Raw genomic sequence first — 24,204 nt, 5'->3', positions numbered from 1 at the left:
GCTAGTAGAGACAAGACTGCACTGTCCCTCAAACATAAGTTAGAAGCTTTACATGTTCAACAAAATGACAAAAAGGGTCTTAATAAAAAGGGTGGAAGACTTTTTCATTCATTTACTAACTGTGATATTGATATATTTCTAAAGAATTTGATATTGCATTTAATATTATTTATTTGAGGCATCTGGTAATTCTAGAATATTTATTTAGTAAATATTAAGGAAAAGGTACGGTGTTAAAAGTAGGAAAGTTCAACCTGACACACAGTAATTTTAATATTATGCGAACTTTTATGTGGGATATGCCTTGGGCTCCCCCGAGTGTTGAAATCGGTAACTGCAACGGAACTTTTATTTTCACCATATCTCAAAAAAAAAAAAAAAAAAAAAAAAAAAAAAAAAAAGAAAGAAAGAAAGAAAGAAAGAAAGAAAAATAAATAAGCACACATTTTGAAGTGAAATTTAGCTACTTTTTAGATAACTGATGAGATGAAATACGGACACAAATAAGTTATTGAACTTATTTGCTTTGGGAGCTTTGGAATGGCCTGATTTTCTTTAATGTATGCCATTTTTTTTCCTCATTTTCCTTATTTGTTATACCAGTCTTTATTCAGCTGTAATTGTAAACCGTATGTCTTAATGTCTTGATACCTTCTATGTCATACTGGCACGTTTTTGGAGTGAAAACTGTATTCCGTTTACATCGTGCCTCAGTTGATGTTTTCAGATTATTATTATTTTTTTTTTAATTGAAATAATCATACAGGATGACAATAGTAAAACATGTCAGTCCACAACAGCACTGGATGACAAAAAAAGAAAAAAAAAAGAAAAAAAGGGGGAAATAAAATAATCATGAGGCATTCCACAACGTCTCATTTAAATTCTCATACATGTAATATTGATTTAAATGTTGTGTGTGTATATATATATATATATATATATATATATATATATATATATATATATATATTATTTGTATTTATTTATTTTATTTTTTGTTACTAAGTGTTTTGAAAGTCAACAATATTGAGGCAAAATCCTGCATGACGATCACACATTTGGGTATGACAGGCAACTTGCATTTATGGATATAATAAAGTTTTCATTTTCAGATTAAAATTATTATTATTATAAGCATTGAACAAATATAATTACAATGTAGTGAAACAACAAAACAATCAACAGTACAAGAAATCAACAGCAAGGGGGTAAAATAATAATAATAATAGTATTAATAAACAGTAATAAAATAAAATGTGTGTGTATATATGTATGTATGTATGTATGTATATATATATATATATATATATATATAAATATTATGCTCAAAACAGTACAAAAGAACATAGCGAGGGGTACAACAAAACATAATAACAGTAATTGTAACAGTAACTGATAATAATAAAACACAAGGCCATATTACACAGTTCCACAGATTTTTTTTTTTTAATTTTTTATTTTTTTTGTATGTAACAGATGTAATATGTATGTAATGTGTAACAGATAGATTCAAAACCATGACTGTAATTCAGCATTTATACATTAGGGGGAGCACAAAGCAATTCTATATGAAAATCTTAAAGAAATTGCATGTTCTAACAGTTTTTATTGCCTTCTGATTCAAAGAGGATCGAATTGAGTCAAAGTAATGTTCCATCTCCTTTTATTAAAACCTAAAAGCAAGGTTTGTTTGTTTTTGTTTTTTTGTTGTTGTTTTTTTTTTTTTTTTTTTTTTTTTTTTGCCTGAAAATGTACATTTGTGTTCCAGATTTTTTTTTTTTTCCCCGCCGGTGTCAGATATGTTTAATTTTTTTTATTTATATTTTTATTTTTATTTTTATTAACAGAATATAATATACAACAGTATACAGAAATGTACAGAAACATACCAGAGTGTACAGAACATTCATTCCTTAATTAAAAAAGTAGCCACGAAAAATATTACAAGTCTTTTTTGCTGTTTTGTTGACAATATTCTCCAAACAGGTGCTGTAGTTCTTGATCTCCTGGAGAAAATGAATGAAATTTGGCTTGGACCCTGACCATTTCTTAATTTGTGTTGCACAGATGCATCAAGCGCAAGCTTCGCAGCGACGTCACCTGACGTCACTCACCGCGATCCCAAACAGGAAGTTTATGCTTCAAATAAATTTCACATCCATAAATGTACATTTTCAGGGGGAAAAAACATGTTTTATAGTATTTAAAGGTGAAGTGAAGCATTATATTGAGTCAATATTGCCCTCGAAGAAACAAAAATCTATTCGAATTTTACAAGCATGTACACTCTTTAAAGTATTCTTATAATATTGTTTATACCTCCCCCTAGCATTTGAAATGTTGTATTGTATTTGTATTGTTTTTGATAGTTTCTTCAATTAAAAAAAAAAAAAAAAAAAAAAGTTTATGTTGCAAGCTTGAAGCGTGACTGCACCGAAGCGATACACATGTTCCGAGTCAACAGATACATCAGTGTCGGTGCAAAATGGTAATTTAGTGTATACAATGACAATGTGTAATCGTGTTTAGACACTGTAGATAGCCAGTAAGATAAGATTGTGAGCTTGCTAATGCTTGTACATACTAGAAATATATATTACTTTGTAGTATGTTAAAATAATAACTGCTAAAATAAGTAAACTAATAATTTTTATTTATCACTAACAAAAAAGTACCATGGTACTACCATGTTTTTGGTGATGTACCATGGTATTCTTTGAAGATAATATAATGTAAATACCATAGGATATAAATATGGATGTCCTTCAGTACCATGGTGTTTATGAAAACACATAATCATCTGATACCAACACTGTACCATGGTATCCCCACAGTTCTTTATGATGAAAGGGATTTAGATCGTGCTTGTCTTTCTGATGTTTAGTTCTGTCTGTCTTAACCTCATATCATGTGTCTTGTCATTGTTTTAAACCTACAGATTTCAAAAGTTTGGTCTGAAGATTTTATGTTCTTTAAGCTGAATGTGTGGAGGCCTTCAAGCTTTTTGAGGAGCCAGCTTCTCATAATACATCAATTACTTAGACATATATTTATGTCTATATATATATGCATGTATATCTGGTTGCCATCTGGGGTTGTTTGAGGTTATACAGTTTTTTCACAAGGGCCATGAGGCATACTCAAGGACGGGGCCCCACTATGACTTTGAGCACTATAAACAGCTGGTAGTTGAGATAACGAAAGCATTCTGTGGCATTTCCAAAGAAGTTCTGGAAATTAAAGAGCAACTGCATCAAGCCTTTGAACAGCCCATCCTCTTCGAGCACATTGAGAAACTGCAAATTAGCTAGAGTTAGAGCTGGTGGGCATTTGTCATCACCTTTGCACATGAATGTATTATCTTAAAAATACTTCAACACTTGTTTCTGCCTGTATACCATGGAAAAGTCGGTTTTTAGATAATTAGATAATGCCCTTTGTCATCTATAGGACTGTGCAATAATACTGAAACAAACACAACTTATCTGTCATTGGTTACTGTATTTTTAATGTTGATCTGTTGTCATGAATTGTTTACAGACAGCTAAGTTACAGTTGGCAAACCAGAATGCCCAGGATCATCCAGAAGATAAGGACTTCCAGGAGAGTTTGTGAACTCAAACAGGAGTAAGTGCAACTCTGTCTACATTTCTATTTTTCATATTTTCCCTGTGTACTTGACCAATGAACTGCAGTTTAAGAGGGATGTACAGGGTCCAAAATAAACCTTTTTGCCACAACAGTCAGTGATGAGTGAATTGAGGCGAATTCAATGTACATTTCCCACTGAGGTAAAAGTTGTAAAAGAAGTCGCAATGTTTCCTTTAGTAGATAGTTGGTTGATGATGTCTTGAATTCGAATGCTTACATCAATTACATCCCCAAGGGTCAGATTATCCTTTTTGCAATTAGATTTAAATCATGCATTATATTGCAGTTCTTATCGTTAGAGACCAACTGGCACACTATATTTTTACTTGCATGTGGCACTTGTTCATTTTGTTTAAGCTCGTAATTTTATTTCAAATTGAAAGCATCTGCTAATCAATGAATAAATTAACCTAACATGGCTCTGCTGTATCAGCATTAGAGAGTATTCTGTTTTTAAAGCTCTCAGACTGGTTTTAATTAACTTATATTTATATTATAATATAGTATTATAGTTATATTTAGTAATTATTAGATGGCAATACCTCACTGTTAGACTTGCCTAATTGAGTGTATTGCAAACAAGTTTAATTCTGAATAACTGCCTGGCCAAAAAAAAAAAGTTGCTGTTTGGATCTAAATAAGCAGATACTTAAGAGCCTATGATTGGATCATTATTGCAGTGAGTAATACGTTTCAGCTGGCAACAATTTTTTTAACCCTAAATGATGCAGTGTGTAGCTTCTCATTTCTTATACAACAATGTTGGAAGACGAATCCCGTGGTCAATGAAAAGATGTTACTGTGTCTCAGAAGGGGAAAATTATTGGCCTGCATCAAGCAAAGAAAACAACTAAGGAGATTGCTGAAATCACTGGAACTGGTTTAAGAACTGTCCAACGCATTATTAAAACCTGGAAGGATAGTGGTGAACCGTCAGCTTTGCGGAAGAAATGTGGTTGGAAAAAAATCTTGAATGATCGTGATCGGAGATCACACACTTGAAGTCACAAAATAAAAAAATCAACAGTAGAAATTATGGCTATGTTTAAAAGTGAAAGTAAGAGCATTTCCACATGCACAATGTTACGAGAACTTACAGGATTGGGAATAAACAGCTGTGTGGCCACAAGAAAGCCACTTGTTAGTGAGGCTAATCAGAAAAAAACTACATATATTTGCTAGGAAGCATAAAGATTGGACTGTGGAGCAATGAAAAAAGGTCATGTGGTCTGATGAGTCCAGATTTATCCTATTCCAAAGTGATGGGTGCGTCAGGGTAAGAAGGAGAGCGCATGAACCGATGCACCCGTCATGCATAGTGCCCACTGTACAAGCCTCTGGAGGCAGTGTTATGATCTGGGGTTGCTTCAGTTGGTTAGGTCTAGGCTCAGCAAAGCTATGCAGCAATAAAATGAAGTCAGCTGACTACCTGAATGTACTGAATGACCAGGTTATCCCATCAATTAATTTTGTCTTCCCTGATGGCACGGGCATACTCCACAGGGTCCTGACCTTAGCCCCACTGAAAGTCTTTGGGATGTGCTGGAGAAGACTTTACGGAGTGGTTTGACTTTCCCGTCATCAATACAAGATTATGGCCAAAAATTAATGCAACTCTGGATGGAAATAAATGTTGTGACATTGCATAAGGTTGTCGAAACAATGCCACGATGAATGCGTGCTGTAATCAAAGATAAAGGTGGTCCAATGAAATATTTGAGTATACAACTTTTTTTTTTGGCCCGGCAGTGTATTAGCCTCTTCAACTCTAAAGTATTTTTGGGCTGCAATTTTTCATACTCAAGTTTAAAAGCTCACCATTCGCACGTACTGTGGACTAGTTGTCAAAAATTGGGCTCAGTTACCCCCCCCCCCCCCCCCCACATATACAGTATATATGTGTGGGGTTTTTTTGTCCTGAACTTGTAAGCATGTAATTCTGGTTCTGTTTACTCCTCCTCCCTCTGAAAAGTCTTATTTTATTCCACTAGTTGGCAGCAAGTTCTAGGAAAAATATTTTTCCTCTATAACCTTCCATCACAAAATGCTGATCTGAAATGTAGGTGGCGCTCTAACGCATTTCTGGCCATCCCAGATGTGCTCGTCAATAGACATTCAGTTTAATTTTCAGTTCATGCACCACCCCCACTGATTCATTGAATATCATGGCCTCTGAGTGGACTAGAAGCTCAATATAATCAATTGTCGATAACATATATTTCTAATGATTTGTTTAGCATCATTTACCTACTGGACCATATATTTTGTACTGGACATCTAAGATATAACATTGGATTATTCAGCCAAGCAAGCTCACAGACATGTCAAAAATGGCTAATTTTTTAGAAAACTGCCTAAGGTTAAAGCAGATATAAAGTTTTTTATGGTGGGCTATTTGGGGCTTACATCAGCAGTGACTGGCGCATAAAAGAGATGTTTTTACTTGATGTCTTACAAAAATCATATTTCACTTTGTGATTTTTTTGGAAATTCTTTTGAACTGTTGTATTAGGCCAACAAGATAAACTTTACATTCACATGAGAATGAGAGCTTTCATTTGATATATGACTTGTTGTCTATTTAAGTGCTATTTGAAAGACTTCTATATTCTTATTAATATTTCTAACACATGACTTCTAGATGGCACTGATTTGTGCCACAAATATTTTGAGACCTTATTTAGTTATTTTAAGTAACATATAAATGCAGAAGTGATGGTTATATATGAAAAATTCACATTCTAAGCTTTCAAACGATACCCCATATGCCTGACTTATGTATTCAGAGACTTGAACATTTTAAGCGTAAACATTTTTCGTGACATAGCTAACCCTTTTGGACCCGCTGCAGAGTTAAAGAGGTTAGGTCAATTATAAAAACCTATTTTTCATCAGAACAGCCCAATTAAAAGACCTCTGTATTTTTCTCCATTCCTGTCAGGATCATAAAGAATAAAGCAGCTTTGGCTGAGATTCTGCAAGACTTCAAGTATGACTCAGAAGAACTGGAATAAGCTGTAGAATAAGATGAAGATGGATGTCTTGACAGAGATGGATACAGTTCTCTATGAAGGACTTCTTTCCCTTCTTATGAGGAATCATCTAAGGTAGCGATCGCTGGCGTTGTATAGATAGACTGTACTGCTACTGTTGCAGGCTTTGAAGTGCATATTTTTTGTATTATTAAACAGATTATGGCATCTTTTGTTTCATTATTTCAGTTGATATGATAAGAATATACTTTTTTAAAGTTATCTTTTTTTTTTCCTTTTTTTGGTTGTTGAAGTCAATTCAGAGTATAAATCTGAATTCACAATGTAAATAGTATTCATGATCATATGCATAACATTGAAAATACTAAAAAATAGCCAGCAAAAGCTAAACTATTAAAAAATTATGAATGTCCCTTAAATATTTTTGAAAGACATTTTTTTTACTGACAAAACTATTTATACATAATGGTACAGTATTTACATGGTAACATTTTTGAACAGAGGTAACAGATAATAAACAAATTGCTTTATTTACAGGATCGGTACTTGTTTACCAATCAAGAGAAAAAGAAATTCACAAAGTTTTTGTTGCTTACGAATTCTCACTCTTGGCAAATACATTAAATTTCATTTGTTTTGAAAATCAATGGAAATCATCATGTTTGTGAAATCTTCTTAAATCAGCACGACCATGTTTCAGTCGTTTTCTTTTCCGAAAATCCTCCTGCAGTCTGTCATGGGGTTTCTGCGAGTAGTTTCTGTGATGCTCCTTTTTTCTGTTCCAAAGTTGGATTGGATGGCTTTGTTCATTCAAATCTGATATAGTTACATCTGTTGCAATAGTAATGAGTTAAATGTCAGCACGATGCCAACAAACATAAGAGAGTAGGATTCACTGTGGAAAAAGAGGACGGTAAAGTAAAAATGTTCTGCTCATATCCAACTCGCCGAAATGCTGAATTCATTAGGGCATCAGACAACATGCGCACCATAGGCATTACTATGCTATTTACACAATAACGCGTATATGTTTTCTAAAACTGCTTGCTTGTTCACCTATTCACCTTGCAATTCATAGCAAATACCACATTTGAATGAAAATGTATGAATTTAGATACGTTACAGTTGGGTATGACTTTTGCACTAACGCCGTATCCCGAATGACGAAAAAAACTACTTGAAATCTAATCTGTTTGTTCAGACTGAAACGCATTTCCAAAAGTCAGATTTTAATCAGATTCCTACCACAGATGGATGTGGTTTGGATTAGACTTGACATTTTTTTTTATTCGTTCAGACTACATATAACAAAACAGATTTGAGTCAAATACGCCAAAAAAATGTAACCGTAAAATTTGTGCTGCATGTCTGAAAGAAGCCTATGAATCCTCAGAAAGGTTTAATTTCCTAACGTTAGATTTTAAGATGTTTCTCACCATTTTGAGTCTATTTCTTTTGTATTTTAATGCCCTTATAAATATGTCTGAGACAAAAGCACTTCCTTTGACATTTTATGCTAGGGACTACAGCAGGAGGCAAACAGTAGATCATGTCAGCAAACTGCAGTTCCTTGCGGGTTCCTTCAGACAATCTTGGCTCATCCAAACAAAATGTCCCAAGCACTGGAGAGTGATAAAAACTGTGTCGTCACAGGCCCCCGCAAGCCTTCTTTGGAGTTTCGCTATGATTTACCGCTTTGTAGTACCTGAAAGGCGAGACAATGGCATTTACAAGTAAATGTGATGACTTGATATATGAGGACAGAGAATCATAATTGTTACCAGCCATTCTTGTGCTTTTAAATCGTGTTCTTCAAAGGACAGTGTGACTAATCAAGCAACCTAAGTCTCCCAACAGTCGTCAGTGCCAGAGGAAGAGTAACCGCTGAATCAGTTCAGAGTGTTCACAAGCGTTTTCGGCCTCGGCTGGATCGCAGCTGAAGTTATGCTGCAAAGTCTAACCTAAAAGGAATTTATTAGAATTCCTGCCGATTACTTTGACTGGCCATTCTTTCTCTGTTGTGGTAATTGACTGAAGATTATATGATGCTTTGCCATTAGTAAAAGAAATCAAATGTGAGAACATTGATCAAAAGAATAAACATATATTTTGGTTCCCTTTTTTGTGGGTCACTTAAAACCACAAAATGCTTTTAACATGGGCCATATTTAATTTTTGCCAACGATAATGATTTGCTTTCTGATGTAGTTGGGGCCACTTGTGAAAATGCTTCTATTTTGCAGTTTTTATTTCTTTTTTCTATTCTTTTCTTTTTTTCTCATTTATGGCTGTGTTTTATCATTACAAATTATATTATTAACTTTACAATGAGTTTTTTGAGATTTAATTAGAAAAATTATTTGGTATGTTTTACCAAAATTATTTGTTCCCCCTTTAGCTTTAATGACAGCATGTTCTCAAGCTGGCATGAACTCCACAAGTTTGTACAAAACCTGATCCATGTTATCCCAGCATGATTTAAGAAAGTTCCTTCAGTGGAAACAAGAAAATCTGACCTTTTTTACAAAGGCATTGAAGGAATATTCAAGGTTCAATTGAAGTTAAGCTCAGTCGACAAAAAGTAATAACACTAAGTACTTTCGACTCGTCCCTCCTTTTCTTTATAAAAAAGCAAAAAGTGAGGTTACAGCGAGGCACTTACAACGAAAGTGAATGGGTGCCAATTTTTGGAGGGTTTAATTGCAGAAATGTGAAGCTCATAATTTTATAAAAGCACTTGCATACATTTTTCTGTTAAAACTCATGTCCTATTTGAGCTGTAAAGTTGTTTTTTTTAAAAATTGGTTTTATGGTTGTTTTAGGGTTTATGGAGTTATGTCATCATGGCAACTAAAATCATGTTAACATGCATATAGTTTGTCTTGTAGCTATACTTTTGAAACAATGAGTATTTTAACGTTTACCAATTGGCCCCCATTCACTTCTATTGTAAGAGCCTCACTGGAACCTTGATTTTTGCCTCTCTTTTTTTTTTTTTTTTTAGTCGAAATTATTTTATTTATTTTTGTCAATTGAGCTTAACTTGTATTGAACTCTGAATATTCCTTTAACATGGTCAATCTCACAAATTTGCTTATACGATGACCTTGAAATAATCCAGAATCTTAAATATGTCATTCATTTGACATAACTTTTCTTTGTTTTTTTTTTAATCTAATCTTCTGTTTATTTCCAGGTTTAAATTAAATTTTGAATCCCAGATTTTCAATGTGAACTCATACTTTTGATGGTATCGAAAGCTTATCATTGGAAGTAGAAAAAAAGGGGGTGCAGCTTCCTTACCGACCTGGTCGTGTGTTTTATGGGCTTTCTGTAGCCAGACGCGCCATTGGTCATAGAGTTTGATGCTGACGTCCGTGCAGCCGTAGGCATGTTTTCGCATCCAGCCGAAAAACTGCTTTAGTTCCCTTCGTAGTGTTGAGTTCTGCTCGCTGGTCTTGGAATCACATGAGCCACCATGTGCCCTTTCTGCAGGGAAGATAGGAAAGACACTGCCATTATTTACAAAATGACTTGCCTTGTACAACTATGTAATCAGTGTTACTTGCATGAAAGAATAGTAGATGTACCCAATGCTGCTGGATTGCTGACACCCATTAATGTTATACGAAATTATTTCTCATGAGCTTTTAGAGTCAGTTGTTTTATTCAAAATTATATTTGAAGCACAAAATCATATCAAATGTCGAATACACTGCATATTATAGCTCTTTAGAAAATCTTGCTGGTCATCGGTGGTGATCCTTGTTGTGCATCAGTAAAGATACTTTGCAGTTTTGAAATCCATGGTGGAGTGGCTTAAACATGTAAATAATACTGCATTTTGTTCTTTTTAATTTGTGAATTCAGTTGATATCGCCTTCCGCTCTGCAATCGTTCTGAAACCAGTTCAAGAGTGTCATGTCTAAGTATTCAGATGAATTGCTCATCACAGATAATAGGCTCTCAATAAAAACCAGGGGCTATATCATATGTACTACAAATTAAAAGTTTGATCACACTTCTCATGATATATAAAAGCTAATTTTGATCTAAAAGCATATTCTTACATGCTTTAAGTTATTATATAAATCCCATACTTCCATTTGTGTTATTTCATATTTGATGACTTTACTATTTTTTTGAAATGTGGAAGATAGACATAATAAAGAATGAGTAGGTGTGTCCAAACTTTAAGATGGTAGTGTACACCCATCAGCCACAACATTAAAACCACCTGCCTAATACTGTGTAAGTCCCCCTCGTGCCACCAAAACAGCGCCAACCCGCATCTCAGAATACTATTCTTCTCACCACAATTGTACCGAGCGGTTATCTGAGTTACCGTAGACTTTGTCAGATGGGCTGGTTTGAGTATTTCTGTAACTGCTGATCTCCTGGGATTTTCACACACAACAGTCTCTAGAATTTACTCCGAATGATGCCAAAAACATCCAGTGAGGGGCAGTTCAGCGGACAGAAATGCCTTGTTGATGAGAGAGGTCAGCAGAGAATGGCCAGGCTGGTTCGAACTGACAAAGTCTACGGTAACTCAAATAACCGCTATGTACAATTGTGGTGAGAAGAATATAATCTCAGAATGCTATTCTGAGATGTGGGTTGGCACTGTTTTGCGGCACGAGGGGGACCTACACAATATTAGGCAGGTGGTTTTAATGTTGTGGCTGATCAGTGTATATGCCTTTATGCATTCGCCATAGTTTGTTGTTGTTTTTTTATCCCCTTTTTCTCCCAATTTGGAATGCCCAATTCCCACTACTTAGTAGGTCCTCGTGGTGGTGCGGTTACTCACCTCAATCCGAGTGGTGGAGGACAAGTCTCAGTTGCCTCCGCTTCCGAGACAGTCAATCCACGCATCTTGTCACGTGGCTCGTTGTGTAGGACACCACGGAGACTCACAGCATGGGAGGCTCATGCTATTCTCTGCGATCCACGCACAACTTGCCACACGCCCCATTGAGAGCGAGAACCACTCATCGTGACCACAAGGTTGTTACCCATGTGACTCTACCCTTCCTAGCAACTAGGCCAATTTGTTTGCTTAGGAGATCTGGCTAGAGTCACTCAGCACACCCTGGATTTGAACTCGCGACTCCAGTGGTGGTAGTCCACGTCAGTACTCGCTGAGCTACCCAGGCCCCCTACATTCGGCATAGTTAAAATACCACATGCACGTGTAGATATTTGCGCAAGTACTTTTAGTAAATAATTAGCAATAAGCCTATGAAGCATGCACGCAATTTTTTAGATTGCAATTAGTAGTCTTTATTTGGTATCTTAGTAGCTTAGCGTCTATATATTTTATATGCTATTACCGAATCTGAACGGGGAGTAAAAACATAACTCTCACAACGCTGCCTCCCACCATTTGATTAGATTAAATTCACTTGTAAAGACCTTTGTTACATTCAAACCCAGTTGACAACAGTGGCTTATATGCTGTCAATTGTATAATGTTGCCCTAAGCAACATCCACATACCCATGAATAATAGGGTATTTACAAGCTCTTGCGAAGGAGGGGTAGCTCAGACTTGCCATAACTCATTTTGCATGGCATACAACAAAGTTTAATAACATTCTCTCTTTCATGCCACTCCAGACATGTAACAATAATCACATCTTATGATTCAAATCTGTTTTCACTAAGTTTCAGGACAACCTCTCCTTTAATCTGAACATGCTCTAAAGATCGTTTTAATTTATCAATCTACGAAAAGCACAAAGAATTCGCCAATGGACTCCTGAAGCTCTTTGACATTTTGTTGAAGTCTTTTGAATCTGCTGATGAGAGATCCCTATCAGGTTGCTCGATGTTTAGTTTTTTTATGATTTACATAGGTTTTGAATCTAATTGGCTTACAATGAAGAAGCTGAATGTATATTGAAGGAAAGTTCGCGTTTAAGGCTACGAATGTTGCCATAACTTACCGCTGCCAGGTGTTGAAGCAGCCGTAGAGTGGCTCCAGTCGCTCCAGATGCCTGCCTTCTTGGAGCCGTAGATACCGACTGGGTTGCAGCGCACCTGGACGAAATAAACTGTACCGGCCCTGAGACCCGCTAACCGACAAGATGTCTGGTTCCCAGCATCATCTATTACCTTAGCGAAAATTGGCAATAAAAACAGAGTAACATTTTTACAAAAAGTATGTACAGAAGAGAGAGTGGGGTAAGATGAATAACTTTTTTTGTAGTATTCATAATTTGGAACTCGCTTTGGATAAAACCGTCAGTTAAATTAATAAAATCAGTAAAAAGTGGCACATCTTACGGCCCCTACATACTTCATATGAAATCGAAGAATGAATGGGTGTGACGTCATTTAGAACAAAATCTGGCCAAAAATAAGGTATTTTTGCATTCGTTTCGGTGGCTCGTAATGGCTCGTCTGGCCGAACTTTTAGGAAAAATTCTTACCGGCTCCTAAACACCTTACTGCCATTGGTCCACGTCATTGTTATGTGTGACCTGGAGCTCTGCCTACCTTGAAGGCCAACAGACTATTTTATTTTATTTACATTGTTCAGTCAGTCAAGTTCAGTCAACATGAACAGAACGGCATGCAGAGCGAGCTGGTGCAAATTTACCTACATCTGTATGAACATTCATGTAGAGACATTTTCCAAGACCATGCCATGCGATTTTTTTATTATTTATTTATTAGTATGCAAAAGGAATCAAATCTACTCAAATACTCATAAGTGCCCATTTACTTATGTGCAATCTGCAGCAAAAGCCATTCACACATCTGCCCATAGTAAGATATCATTCTTTTGTCTTTATTCTGCTCATTATCACTTTTGTACACCCATCTTTGCAGTAGTATCAGAGTCATCATAAATTACAATAACTGTGTAACCAGCGCATATTATGAACGCTTATAGCGTGTTCACGCATTGGCGTCATGAATTTAGAATGAAAACCAGACTAATTAAACATTATATACTGCATATACAGTATATTACTTCATCGAATGGATAAAAAGGCATCTTTAACTGATCTAGTGTGAATTCTACTGGTAGAATAAGGCATAAAGTTATCAAACATTGAACAAAGAAAGAAGAAGAACTTCTCCGGAAGTATATCAGGGCCTTTACTCTACCTTACATGTAATCACCCTTCCTGATTTTTTTACTTGCCCTACAGTTAAATTCTGTTCAGTGTTGGAATAAAAAAAGTTGTTGCTGCCATACCTTCCATTCATCACTCTCCTCCAGACGATATCGAATCTGGTACTTGGCCTGAAACAGGTAGTCTTTGAGGGCAGGAGGATTTCCCCATCGGACACTTAACTGATCCTCTAGATCTCCAACACGGCTCACATGGACATCAGGAGGAGGGTCTGTAGTTACTAAACAGGGAAATAAAGATAAAATACTCAAGGCCCAACATTACAAAGAAATCCCTGTGTTTGTTATTTTGAAATAAATATTTAATATAATTTAAACTGTATGAAATCCCCATAATCTCAGTCATTTTCCGATCTGTTGATTAAACCCATTAAATAAGACTGGGTAATTGGGTTGGGTCATTAAACTGTTCTTCCTAGGCCCATCATTTAGTAAGGGACAATGTACAGTCAGCCTGTCATTATCACAATATAAACCGCCGACAGGGTGATCAGAACACTGATGCAAAGGGGTCTTGATTAATCCTGTAGGGGTTTATTTTGCGATGATGACTGGCTGACTGTACATTATCCCACTTATTACACAGCTACTTACCAAATAAATAAATGAATGGACATGAAATATTGATAAAAGTTAAAATAGTTTTATTATGTGAAAAGAAAGTGTCTGTGGAATGCCATGAGAGCAAACTAGCACAGCTATTTAAGGAAACTGGTTGTCAGGGACAATGGTCAATTATGCAGTTTAGTGGTCTTTATATGACTATATTTGACAACAGAATGGCACAATTGACCAATCAGAATCAAATATTCTAGACACCCAGCACTAGACCAACACACTAATTCAGCACACTTTCCCTCTGAACATAAACTGAGCTGAAAACTAGCTGCTTGTAATTGAATCTCCCAATAACCTCCATCGCCGCTCATTAGCTAGTCGATCTTTTGCTATCCTTTCCCAACATAATTTCTACTTTCCATTGTTGTTTGCGAATAGACGTGCTCCATTGCTTTTTTTAATCAAGCTCACCCTTAGGGCAGAGCCAATCATGGAGAATTCCAAAGCTTATTGTTTCTGTAATGCAGAAGATGAGGAAATGAGGGCTTTGCGATGTGTCATCCAATAGGCATTCTTACTGGTGTAGCTTAACCTTCTCTGATCATGATCACTCAAATGCACTTTCGTGTCTCGCCTCAAAAAATGTGTATATACATTCATATATACAAACTTCAGACATTCTGCTGCCCAGTGACCTTTAAAATATTGTTTTCATGAGCTGCTTTTTGGAAACATTTCAGGTGTTGGAAAGCAATTTTATAGTTTGTAAAAATCCGTTCTCGCAGACGAGAGTGTGTGCACCATATGCAAGACATTCAGACAGTTATATACATCTATGTGTGAGGGAGTAGAAGATAAATGTATAGCTGGGAAACATAATGTTGATATTCAGTTCATTAATACTCAGCCCAATCTCAATAAAGCAATAAGCAACAAGAGGTTGTGCATTACAGTGATTTTTACCACGGAACTGCACTATGATAGAAAAATTATATGAGAATAAACTATTCTTCTGCTAAGAAATATAGTTCATTATCCTAACTGTAGGCAGTTTGTGGTTCCCAAGCAACATTTGCACAACTTGGCACATGTGCGGTTACAGGTGTGCGTTTATAGTGATTTTACAATGGCTCTGAATGCAGCTCATGAAATCAGAATTTTATTAGTCGGATCTATTCGTTTTACAAGGGCTATTTTTTCCATAGCTGCAGCTTTCTACTTACCCACATCTAAAATGTCTAAAGTTATGATGTCAGAAGTGGCAGAGCCAAGCTGATTCGACGCCTCCACCCAGATCTCATATGGCGTAAAAATGGCCAAATCTCCAGGAATGTAGCATGTGTACGGCTGTCCCGTGTAGTCCTCGCAATCCTTCTCTTTACCGTACCATCTATACAGTTATCAAAACAGAAAAGTTACATATTGAGCACGCTGACATACACAATCTTACACTGAAGCCATTTAAGGAAAGCCATAATCGGGGTATGGTAATAAACGGTTAAATAAAAAATGATCGGTAAATGTAAATTTTTGCCCAATACCCAAATTTTGCATCACATGTAAATGCCTTTTCCGTCATTCTTACCGACTAATCCAATGTTCGCAAATGTTGTGTGCATGCTTGTTTACGTTTTGACGTCAAAAGCAGGAAATAATCCAGTGATTTCAAATCTCTTGTAAACGCAGCTTTTTTACATTGTCTTTTATAATATGCTGATTTTTTTTTATCAGATTATTGTGCATGTAAACACTCACATTGAAAGGAGAGCTTGAAAACAGGTTCCTCTAGATACAATGTTTGCTGTTCATAGAAAAATCCCTACAGAGAATCAAAAAAAATCTCACTTTAGTTTGTACTTGAGGGTGTATTTGGTATTGATGAACATTTCTCCTTGACCCCCTGGTCTCCATTTGCAGCTGAGATCCTTGGTGTTTTGTGACCAGCATGTCAGGTTGACAGGTTTCTCAGGGGGCACTAAACAACCAATTAAAACAAAAGGAAAAAAACAGCATGAATATTCAAAAACACATGGGCTACAAACTTACCAAAACTTGATCAATAGAAGGGTATCGGAAAGGGTATCTTCAAAGACAAATGTTCAGATGTAGAATAAATCAGAATTCAAGTTGTTCCACTCTTAAAAATTAAGGTTCTTCAATTGATCTTCATAGGTCCTTTGGTTCAGTATAAGGTTCTTGAGTTGCCTATATGGTTCTTTTGAGAGTAATAACGTTCTAAAGGGGTGGTCACACTAGGCTTTGAGCACAAATTTTTTTCGGACAACGTAACAGACCAGGATATGATGTCTTGCAGGAGGGCTTCTGGTGTAAGTAAATAGAGCAGTTCAGCTTGTAGCCCAAAAACCCGGAAGTATATTTCGCCATGGGTTCCCTCGGGATTTTCCTATGGGTTTTTATAATGGGGTTTTTGAACTTATGAGTAAAATAAGGTCTGTGGATGTTTTGCTCTACAACATAAATTAAACACTTTCAGACCTCAAAGGTATTGAATTACATATTTAAAAAATAAAACACACGGCGGCTTAAAAAATTACATATTTAATAAATAAAACACACAGCGGCTTAAAAATTCTCGTTTGAGGTCTGAAAGTGTGTAATTTATGTTGTAGGACAAAATGTCCACATATCGTCAAGTGATGTTTACCACAGACATTATTATACTCATAAGTTGAAAACCCCATTATAAAAACCCATAGGAAAATCCCGAGGGAGCCTATGGTGAATTAGACTTCTGGGTTTTTGGACTACAAGCTGAACAGCTCTATAATACATTACAAATATTATATTAAAATTGTAAAAAAAATATTTAGTCTACTCTCTTTCCTGCAAAATATGTATTCTTTGAATTGAACCAAGGGGTCAGCGTATGACGTTTTGATCTTCTATTGGTCATGAGTCCTCTCATCATACAGATTTGCAAGTCAGATTTCACCAAACTTGAACTTTCAAAACGCAACATTGTACGAACTTTCTTGCATTTCTGGTCTTCTGCATTCGGATGGCTTTGAGCGCAAGTGAATGGAGTGCGAAGTGTAGTGTGACCGCCCCATACAGTTTCGTTCTTTAGATCGTTGTATTGGTTTTTGGGTTCTTTAAAGTACCAGGACATAGATAGTATTCTAAAAAGTTATTTGATGAACACATAAAGGTTCTCCTTCGACATCAGACTGCAAAACCCTTTTTGGTTCTAACATGACACTTACAGCCAACATAAAGGCACGATCCAGCCAACACTTCTCCATTACTTCGGTGGCAAACCAGATTGTCTCCTGATTGCTGCAAGGATCCATTGAGTTGATGAAGTGTGACACTCAATTCAGTTGGACTCAGCACCCTGTAAGTACTTCTAGCCAATCGTTTTCCATTCAGAGTCCAGTACAAAGATCTAGCTGTTACTTCCAGCTCGGCAGTAACCGTGCACACCGCAGTCAAACTCGAGCCGATGTGAAGAACTGTGTCCTGGGGGGATATGACAGCCAAGTCTGGGGGTCAGAAAAAGAGGAGCCTTTATGAGTCCAGAAATTTTACAACTGGATTTACGACCGCAATGCTTTAACAGTTGAGAGATTGGTCGCACAAGGTCATTTTTCAACAGCTTAAGTGGTTTTCCATCCTCAAAATATTCCTCCTCTGTGTCCACAGCGCTCATATTTATTCATGTTTAAGACAAATGTTCGGGGAAAACAATAGCTGGGATTTAAGAGCTACTACTACTTGTCCTTCAGGGAGAACAAGTGTTAATGCAGATCATTTCTGCTCATGGTGGGAGGCGGACAAGCTTTTTAACATGTGCCATTGGGCCTGGATTACTCTCACACTAACTGAACGAGTTAGGAAGCAAGACAGCATACTCGAGGTCATATTTAAATGGATAGCATGAGCAAATGATAACCGGATTTGCATTTTTGGGTAAACTAGCCCTTTACGCATGTTTTAGGTGGTACTTGGAAAGATTTTGAATTTGCATTGCAATCAGAACGTTAACATAATAGTCGCAATTAATCTCATGGTTTGTTTGGAGTTAACACTTTTTCCCAGTATGATTTAGGCCTAAAAGAAACGCATTCCAGGTTTGGTGTTTATGATGGTATTTGAGCCTTATTGATGAGGCTTTGGGGGTACCTACAAAAGGTTGGGAAAAAATAATTAGATGGGTTCCCTCTACTTGAAGCATTTTAGTTGAACTTACATGATAGTTTTAAATTCAGCCAAAGAGTTCAATTTACAGTTAAGTCCCAGTAACCTGTATTAGTTAGCTTATTCAATATTTCCAGTTGAAAACAATCAACATGCATGTGTAGTACAAAATCAAAATCTGAAAGTTTAACTTAAACTTGGGAGTTTAACTTAAAAATGTTATGTTATTGATTGCCTCAAATGTTGTTGTGTTCTGCTAATTTATTAGGGATTACAGTGCACAATTCTATTCAATTGACAATAAAAAAATTCAGTGCGCTCTTATGGCAATTGCAAGCATTTCCAAATGGCATCAGCCTCTTGTTTGCCTTCTTACATAATAAAATGTTTAGAATAATGAAATGCAGTTCTCTTTGTAAATACAAAGAGATAATAAAAATGCGGTTAATATATATATAAAAAAAAGATAGTAATACGCTTCTTAAAATGTGTTTGTAACGTCTTAAAGCGTAAACTTTAAACAGAATTCCGTCTGAATCCGTCAAACAAGGTAAGGTTTCAGAAACGTTCTGTCATTTTATTCATTTATTTTTAACGAGTTTCGTGTCTAATACATGTTTGAAGTTAGAGGCATAAGTGTTCAGATACATTTGAAAATGTACTTACGTGCTGTGAGCGCGTAAGGAAGAAGCGTTCCAAAAAACAACATAATAACTGAAATGGTCACATTCTGTCGGGCGCGCGCGCTCTCCGCTCTTTTCTTGCCATGCTGGTGGGAGCGCGCGCACGGGCAAGCCATTCTTCTTCACAGAAAATAGATGAAAAGCCTTGAGTTGCCTTGTTCACCGAAAAACTCCGTATAGGAAAATAATTGCTCGTTCAAAAAAGCAACATTACGCGGAGAGGACCCTCGGATTCACCTTCACTCCCAAATTTAGAGGGGAATCAATAAAGAGCACGCCTCAAAAGCTGAAAAAGTTGAATATTCTGAAGCCCCTCCCACGTCTTACCACACAGCCACAAGTCATTATTAGTAATGCATCTGCAGCCAATGTTGCTTTTCTCTTTTGTATACAGTCAGATGACCACAACAGAAAAGGATATAAACTGGCGGCCAAAAGTTTGGAATAATGTACAGATTTTGCTCTTATGGAAAGAAAAATGATCAGAACTTCTTAAACTACTTCAAAACTTCTCATAAAAAAATACTCAATGTGCAGCAATGACAGCATTGCAGATCCTTGGCATTCTAGCTGTCAGTTTGTCCAGATACTCAGGTGACAATTCACTCCACGCTTCCTGTAGCACTTGCCATAGATGTGGCTGTCTTGTTGGGCACTTCTCACGCACCTTACAGTCTAGCTGATCCCACAAATGTTCAATGGGGTTAAAATCCATAACACTCTTTTCCAATTATCTGTTGTCCAGTGTCTGTTTCTTTGCCCACTCTAACCTTTTCTTTATGTTTTTTCTGTTTCAAAGGTGGCTTTTTCTTTGCAATTCTTCCCATAAGGCCTGCACCCCTGAGTCTTCTCTTTACTGTTGTACATGAAACTGGTGTTGAGCGGGTAGAATTCAATGAAGCTGTCAGCTGAGGACATGTGAGGTGTCTATTTCTCAAACTAGAGACTCTGATGTACTTATCCTCTTATTTAGTTGTACATCTGGCCTTCCACATCTCTTTCTGTCCTTGTTAGAGCCAGTTGTCCTTTGTCTTTGAAGACTGTAGTGTACACCTTTGTATGAAATCTTCAGTGTTTTGGCAATTTCAAGCATTGTATAGCCTTCATTCCTCAAAACAATGATTGACTGATGAGTTTCTAGAGAAAGCTGTTTCTTTTTTTGCCATTTTTTGACCTAATATTGACCTTAAGACATGCCAGTCTATTGCATACTGTGGCAACTCAAAAACAAACACAAAGACAATGTTAAGCTTCATTTAACGAACCAAATAGCTTTCAACTGTGTTTGATATAATGGCAAGTGATTTTCTAGTACCAAATTAGCAATTTAGCATGATTACTCAAGGATAAGGTGTTGGAGTGATGGCTGCTGGAAATGGGGCCTGCATGGATTTGATCAAAAATGACTTTTTTCAAATAGTGCTGGTGCTGTTTTTTACATCAGTAATGTTCTGACTATACTTTGTGATCAGTTGAATGCCGCTTTTGTGAATTAAATTACCAATTTCCTTCCGAAACAGCAAAATCTGTACATTATTCCAAACTTTTGGCCGCCAGTGTACATAAACATAAAATAAAAATCTCATCATGTAGGCTATTTTGTGGGCTATTCCTTACATCTCATTTAAACCTGTCTTGTTCAAGACCACAATTTGCTCCATAGCCAAAACACACTTTTCATCCTCATCTGTATAATTATTATGGCCTGTTTATAATTCCACACCCAATGTATCCTCAGTAGGAATTGTGTAATAGCTAATTTCATTTCATTTCTTGTTTATTTTCGCTCATGTATTAGACCATACACTGAAAACCCAAATAAGTTGACTCTACTCATTTGATTGAGTAAACTCATTTCCTCAACTGAATTGAGTAATGGTGTCTCCAAAACTTTGTATTTAAATTACTATAGAATGAACTTAACTGTTTATGTAGGTTAAGTTAGTAGACTTAACACAGATTTGCTATTTAAATATTGTTGTTTGTACTGTTGTTAATAATTTTACTTAAATTGATTCAATTTTAGATCAAACAATAGCACAGCTCAAATAAAGATCATAACTGATTCTAGGTCAGTCATTAAATAAACTTCATTCTCCATAGAAATGCATATATACCTGCACTTAAACTGCACATGCACAAAGAATATTAGTCAGCAGGGTCCAACTTGACTAAATGGGACACTGATCACACAAAAACATCTATTTGCAACAAAACAACATAAATAATACTACAAAAGCTAATGCTAAATTCTTAATGGCAGCTATTTAAATGCCCCCATAACTTCCCTTTGTAAGTAGTAGTAGTACTCAAAAGTTTGAGTTATTAACACATTTTTAAGATAAATAAGTTCAATTAACTTAAATATTTGAGTTATGAGCCCAAAACTTGACATTTCAAGTAATACTTGAGGTAATATTTCCAGTAATGACAACTTGTGCATGTTCACGAGAACTTAGAAAGGCATTTGTGCTTACAAGCAACAAAATAACTTTGGAAAGTGAAATTTTTAGAATAGAATAAAGTAGAATAGAATTTCCTTTTACTGACAGCAAAGCAAACTTAGGCTACAATGACACATTGTTTTTAGTTTCAGTTTAACCCATCAGGGCAGATGCAACGTCGAAGCCATTTTTTGCATTATTGCAAATGGTAGAAACGCGACGTTTACTAGTTTGTTTTTCTTTGCACATATAAAACCAAGAAACAGGCATCTATATCATGTTTGGCGATCCACACCTTTAAATTCAGTCAGACGCGCGAGGAGAACTGCAGCGCGTGCGCGATGATGTGAGGGGTGACGACACCGCGCATCAAAGGCACGAGATCACCGAGGCTGATCGAGCCCGAACCGAAGCAGCAACTGCGACAGGTCGGGACGCACCGAACCCCGCAGACGCGCCAGTGCACGCCGAAACTGCGCTTACCGATTTCCGCAAGAGAAAAAAAAATGCTCCAGTTCGGCGGCAGGGCGTGCGGCGTTCCCGCGCTAGTATCTCTGATTCTGGTGGCGTTGGCATCATCTGATCTCTTTGACAGCCAACTGGGCGATATCAATTACTGCAAAAAGCAATGCCAGATGACCATCAAAAACAAAAGCTCCGCCAAAGTAAGTGCCACACACCAAATGCTTCTGCATTATATTGTAACGACCTTTGAAGAAAAATGCCTTTTTGTTAAGATTTTGCAATGACATGTGCCGCAGCCATTTGCAGATCTGAATAAATAAAGTCGTTTTGCAATTGAAAAATCAACAAGGCAACGTGTTAGATTGAATCAAACGTTCATTTTGACACAAACCTGTTCTGCGTCTGCAGTTTCGACACTGCGCAAAAGATGGGAGCATTATTTGGCTGCATCCCGAGCCAAATCTTAATCGATTCATGGATTTCTATGTCCCAGTTCTTGGCACCGCATGGAAACAGTGCGTTACTTCGTATCCACCAAGACCAGGCCGAGAGTTATGCTTTATGACGCATGAATTATAACGGTCAATATGCAGACACACAGACACTCCTCATTCATTCACCGTCTGGCGACGAACCCCCGCGCATCTGTCATCCAGATCTGTTTATACGGAAACGAAACATTCTAAATGCGCAAAACGAATTCCATTGAACTGATCTCCATTGTTTGATGTTGGCACATGGACGCATGCAAAGACAGAACGTTTCCCTGACGTTATTGCATGGTTTTCATTTGGTTATTTTGGGTTAGGTTTTAATTTTTGTTTAGAACCATAAACCTAACCCAACCAGACAATGTTAGTTGGGTGGGCTGATTGGCTTTTTGCTCGATATCCTATTGCGAAGTAATTTAACTATCGTGTAGCTTGTTTATATAATGTGAAGGCGCTGAATATTGGTCATCTTCAAGAACTGCGATAGAGTAAATATCTATTTTCGGAAGTCTGCATCACCTTGCTTCCACCTCGGCAGGTGTGGTGCAGTGAGCATGACGTGAAATTCTTATTTCGGCTTTTTACCGTTATAAAAACTCGTTCTTGCTGCATGTAGTTCTCTTATTAGATGTTTCATAACCTATTATTTTGTTTACATCACAATCAAAGGGCTGCTGCAAAGAGTAGAACATGCAGTACAGTTAAAGTGTAATAATGGCTTAAAGTGTCACCAAAATGCCTTGCAAACAAACATGAGGTGTTGGTGTTGGTGAAATTGCACCTGTAAATGACTGAATATATGAACTACTGCTAATTTTGTCCATTCAGCCATTTATCGGCGCTGTTTGCCTGGAATAAAGTGTGATATCCCTTTTATTTTTCGTTTTTGATACTGTCAGATTAGTCCAGAATGTAATTTAAACAGACTGTCCAGATGTAAGCATTAAATATATTTGACACAATACATGTACATGGTCACAAAAGGGTTAGGTGAGTACTGTAACTATTCAGGTTCTAAAAGCACTCTTTGCTCTGTGCAAGTTAAGTTGCATAAAAGATCTTTTGATGACACCTCTAAATGTCTTTAACCACAGTTACCCTGGGGAAGGAAACTAAACATCAAATTAAAGGAATATTCAGGGTTCAATGCAAGTTGAGCTCAATTGACAGCATCTGTGGTATAATGTTGACAATCACAAAAAGTAATTTTGAATCATCCCTCCTTTTCTTTTTTTTAAAAAAATGTTATCCCCTTTTCTCCCCAATTTGGCATGCCCAATTCCCACTGCTTAGTAGGTCCTTGTGGTGGCGCTGTTACTCACCTCAATCCGGGTGGCGGAGGACAAATCTTAGTTGCCTCCGCTTCTGAGACAGTCAGTCTTATTGCCTTATCACGTTGCTCGTTGTGCATGACACCGTGGAGACTCACTGCATGTGGAGGCTCATGCTACTCTCCGCGATCCACGCGCAACTTACCACGTGCCCCATTGAGAGCGAGAATCACTAATCGCGACCACAAGGATGTTACCCCATGTGACTCTATCCTCCCTAGCAACCGGGCCAATTTGGTTGCTTAGGAGACCTGGCTGGAGTCACTCAGCACACCCTG

At 36.8% G+C, this 24,204-nt stretch overlaps 2 protein-coding genes and 1 pseudogene across 8 annotated transcripts in view; 2 read left to right on the top strand and 1 right to left on the bottom strand.

Moving 5' to 3' along the window:
• Window positions 1-3,029: 3,029 nt before the first annotated feature.
• Window positions 3,030-6,668, top strand: LOC127438331 (required for excision 1-B domain-containing protein-like; annotated as a pseudogene).
• A 606-nt stretch (window positions 6,669-7,274) lies between these two features.
• Window positions 7,275-19,725, bottom strand: LOC127438329 (cytokine receptor-like factor 1). Of its 6 annotated transcripts, none has more exons than XM_051693845.1 (8): window positions 19,179-19,725; window positions 17,579-17,857; window positions 16,200-16,329; window positions 15,578-15,744; window positions 13,860-14,017; window positions 12,598-12,766; window positions 9,951-10,136; window positions 7,275-7,478 (listed from the first exon to the last, which is right to left on the bottom strand). In XM_051693845.1, the coding sequence occupies exons 1-8, from the start codon at window positions 19,309-19,311 to the stop codon at window positions 7,291-7,293; spliced, it is 1,410 nt and encodes a 469-aa protein (XP_051549805.1). In that variant the 5' UTR covers window positions 19,312-19,725; the 3' UTR covers window positions 7,275-7,290. The 6 variants fall into 6 exon arrangements, with proteins under 6 accessions (XP_051549805.1, XP_051549809.1, XP_051549807.1 ...); XM_051693849.1 differs by having other exon boundaries at window positions 7,337-8,352; XM_051693847.1 differs by having other exon boundaries at window positions 7,337-7,542.
• A 2,247-nt stretch (window positions 19,726-21,972) lies between these two features.
• Window positions 21,973-24,204, top strand: part of LOC127438330 (transmembrane protein 59-like) — a 32,180-nt gene continuing 29,948 nt past the window's right edge. Inside the window, exon 1 of one of the 2 annotated variants that reach the window (XM_051693852.1) lies at window positions 21,973-22,304. In XM_051693852.1, coding sequence (XP_051549812.1) covers window positions 22,146-22,304 — 159 coding nt within the window. In that variant the 5' untranslated portion in view covers window positions 21,973-22,145. The remainder of the gene's footprint in view (window positions 22,305-24,204) is intronic. The other variant, XM_051693853.1, reaches the window with a different exon arrangement.

Source organism: Myxocyprinus asiaticus, chromosome 49, assembly GCF_019703515.2.
Source record: "Myxocyprinus asiaticus isolate MX2 ecotype Aquarium Trade chromosome 49, UBuf_Myxa_2, whole genome shotgun sequence".
In the NCBI taxonomy this organism is placed as follows: Eukaryota; Metazoa; Chordata; class Actinopteri; order Cypriniformes; family Catostomidae; genus Myxocyprinus; species Myxocyprinus asiaticus.
This window is presented reverse-complemented; position numbering and strand designations above follow the sequence as displayed.

What these genes read in the sequence shown, in the direction of transcription:
- LOC127438329 (XM_051693845.1), bottom strand. Translation starts at nt 19,311, where the DNA reads ATGGCTTGCCCGTGCGCGCGCTCCCACCAGCATGGCAAGAAAAGAGCG. An exon ending in ACCCTCAAGTACAAACTAAA is followed by an intron (nt 15,745 to 16,199) that starts GTGAGATTTTTT and finishes ATAACTGTATAG; the next exon opens with ATGGTACGGTAAAGAGAAGG. An exon ending in TGCTTCAACACCTGGCAGCG is followed by an intron (nt 10,137 to 12,597) that starts GTAAGTTATGGC and finishes TCTTCCCTGCAG; the next exon opens with AAAGGGCACATGGTGGCTCA.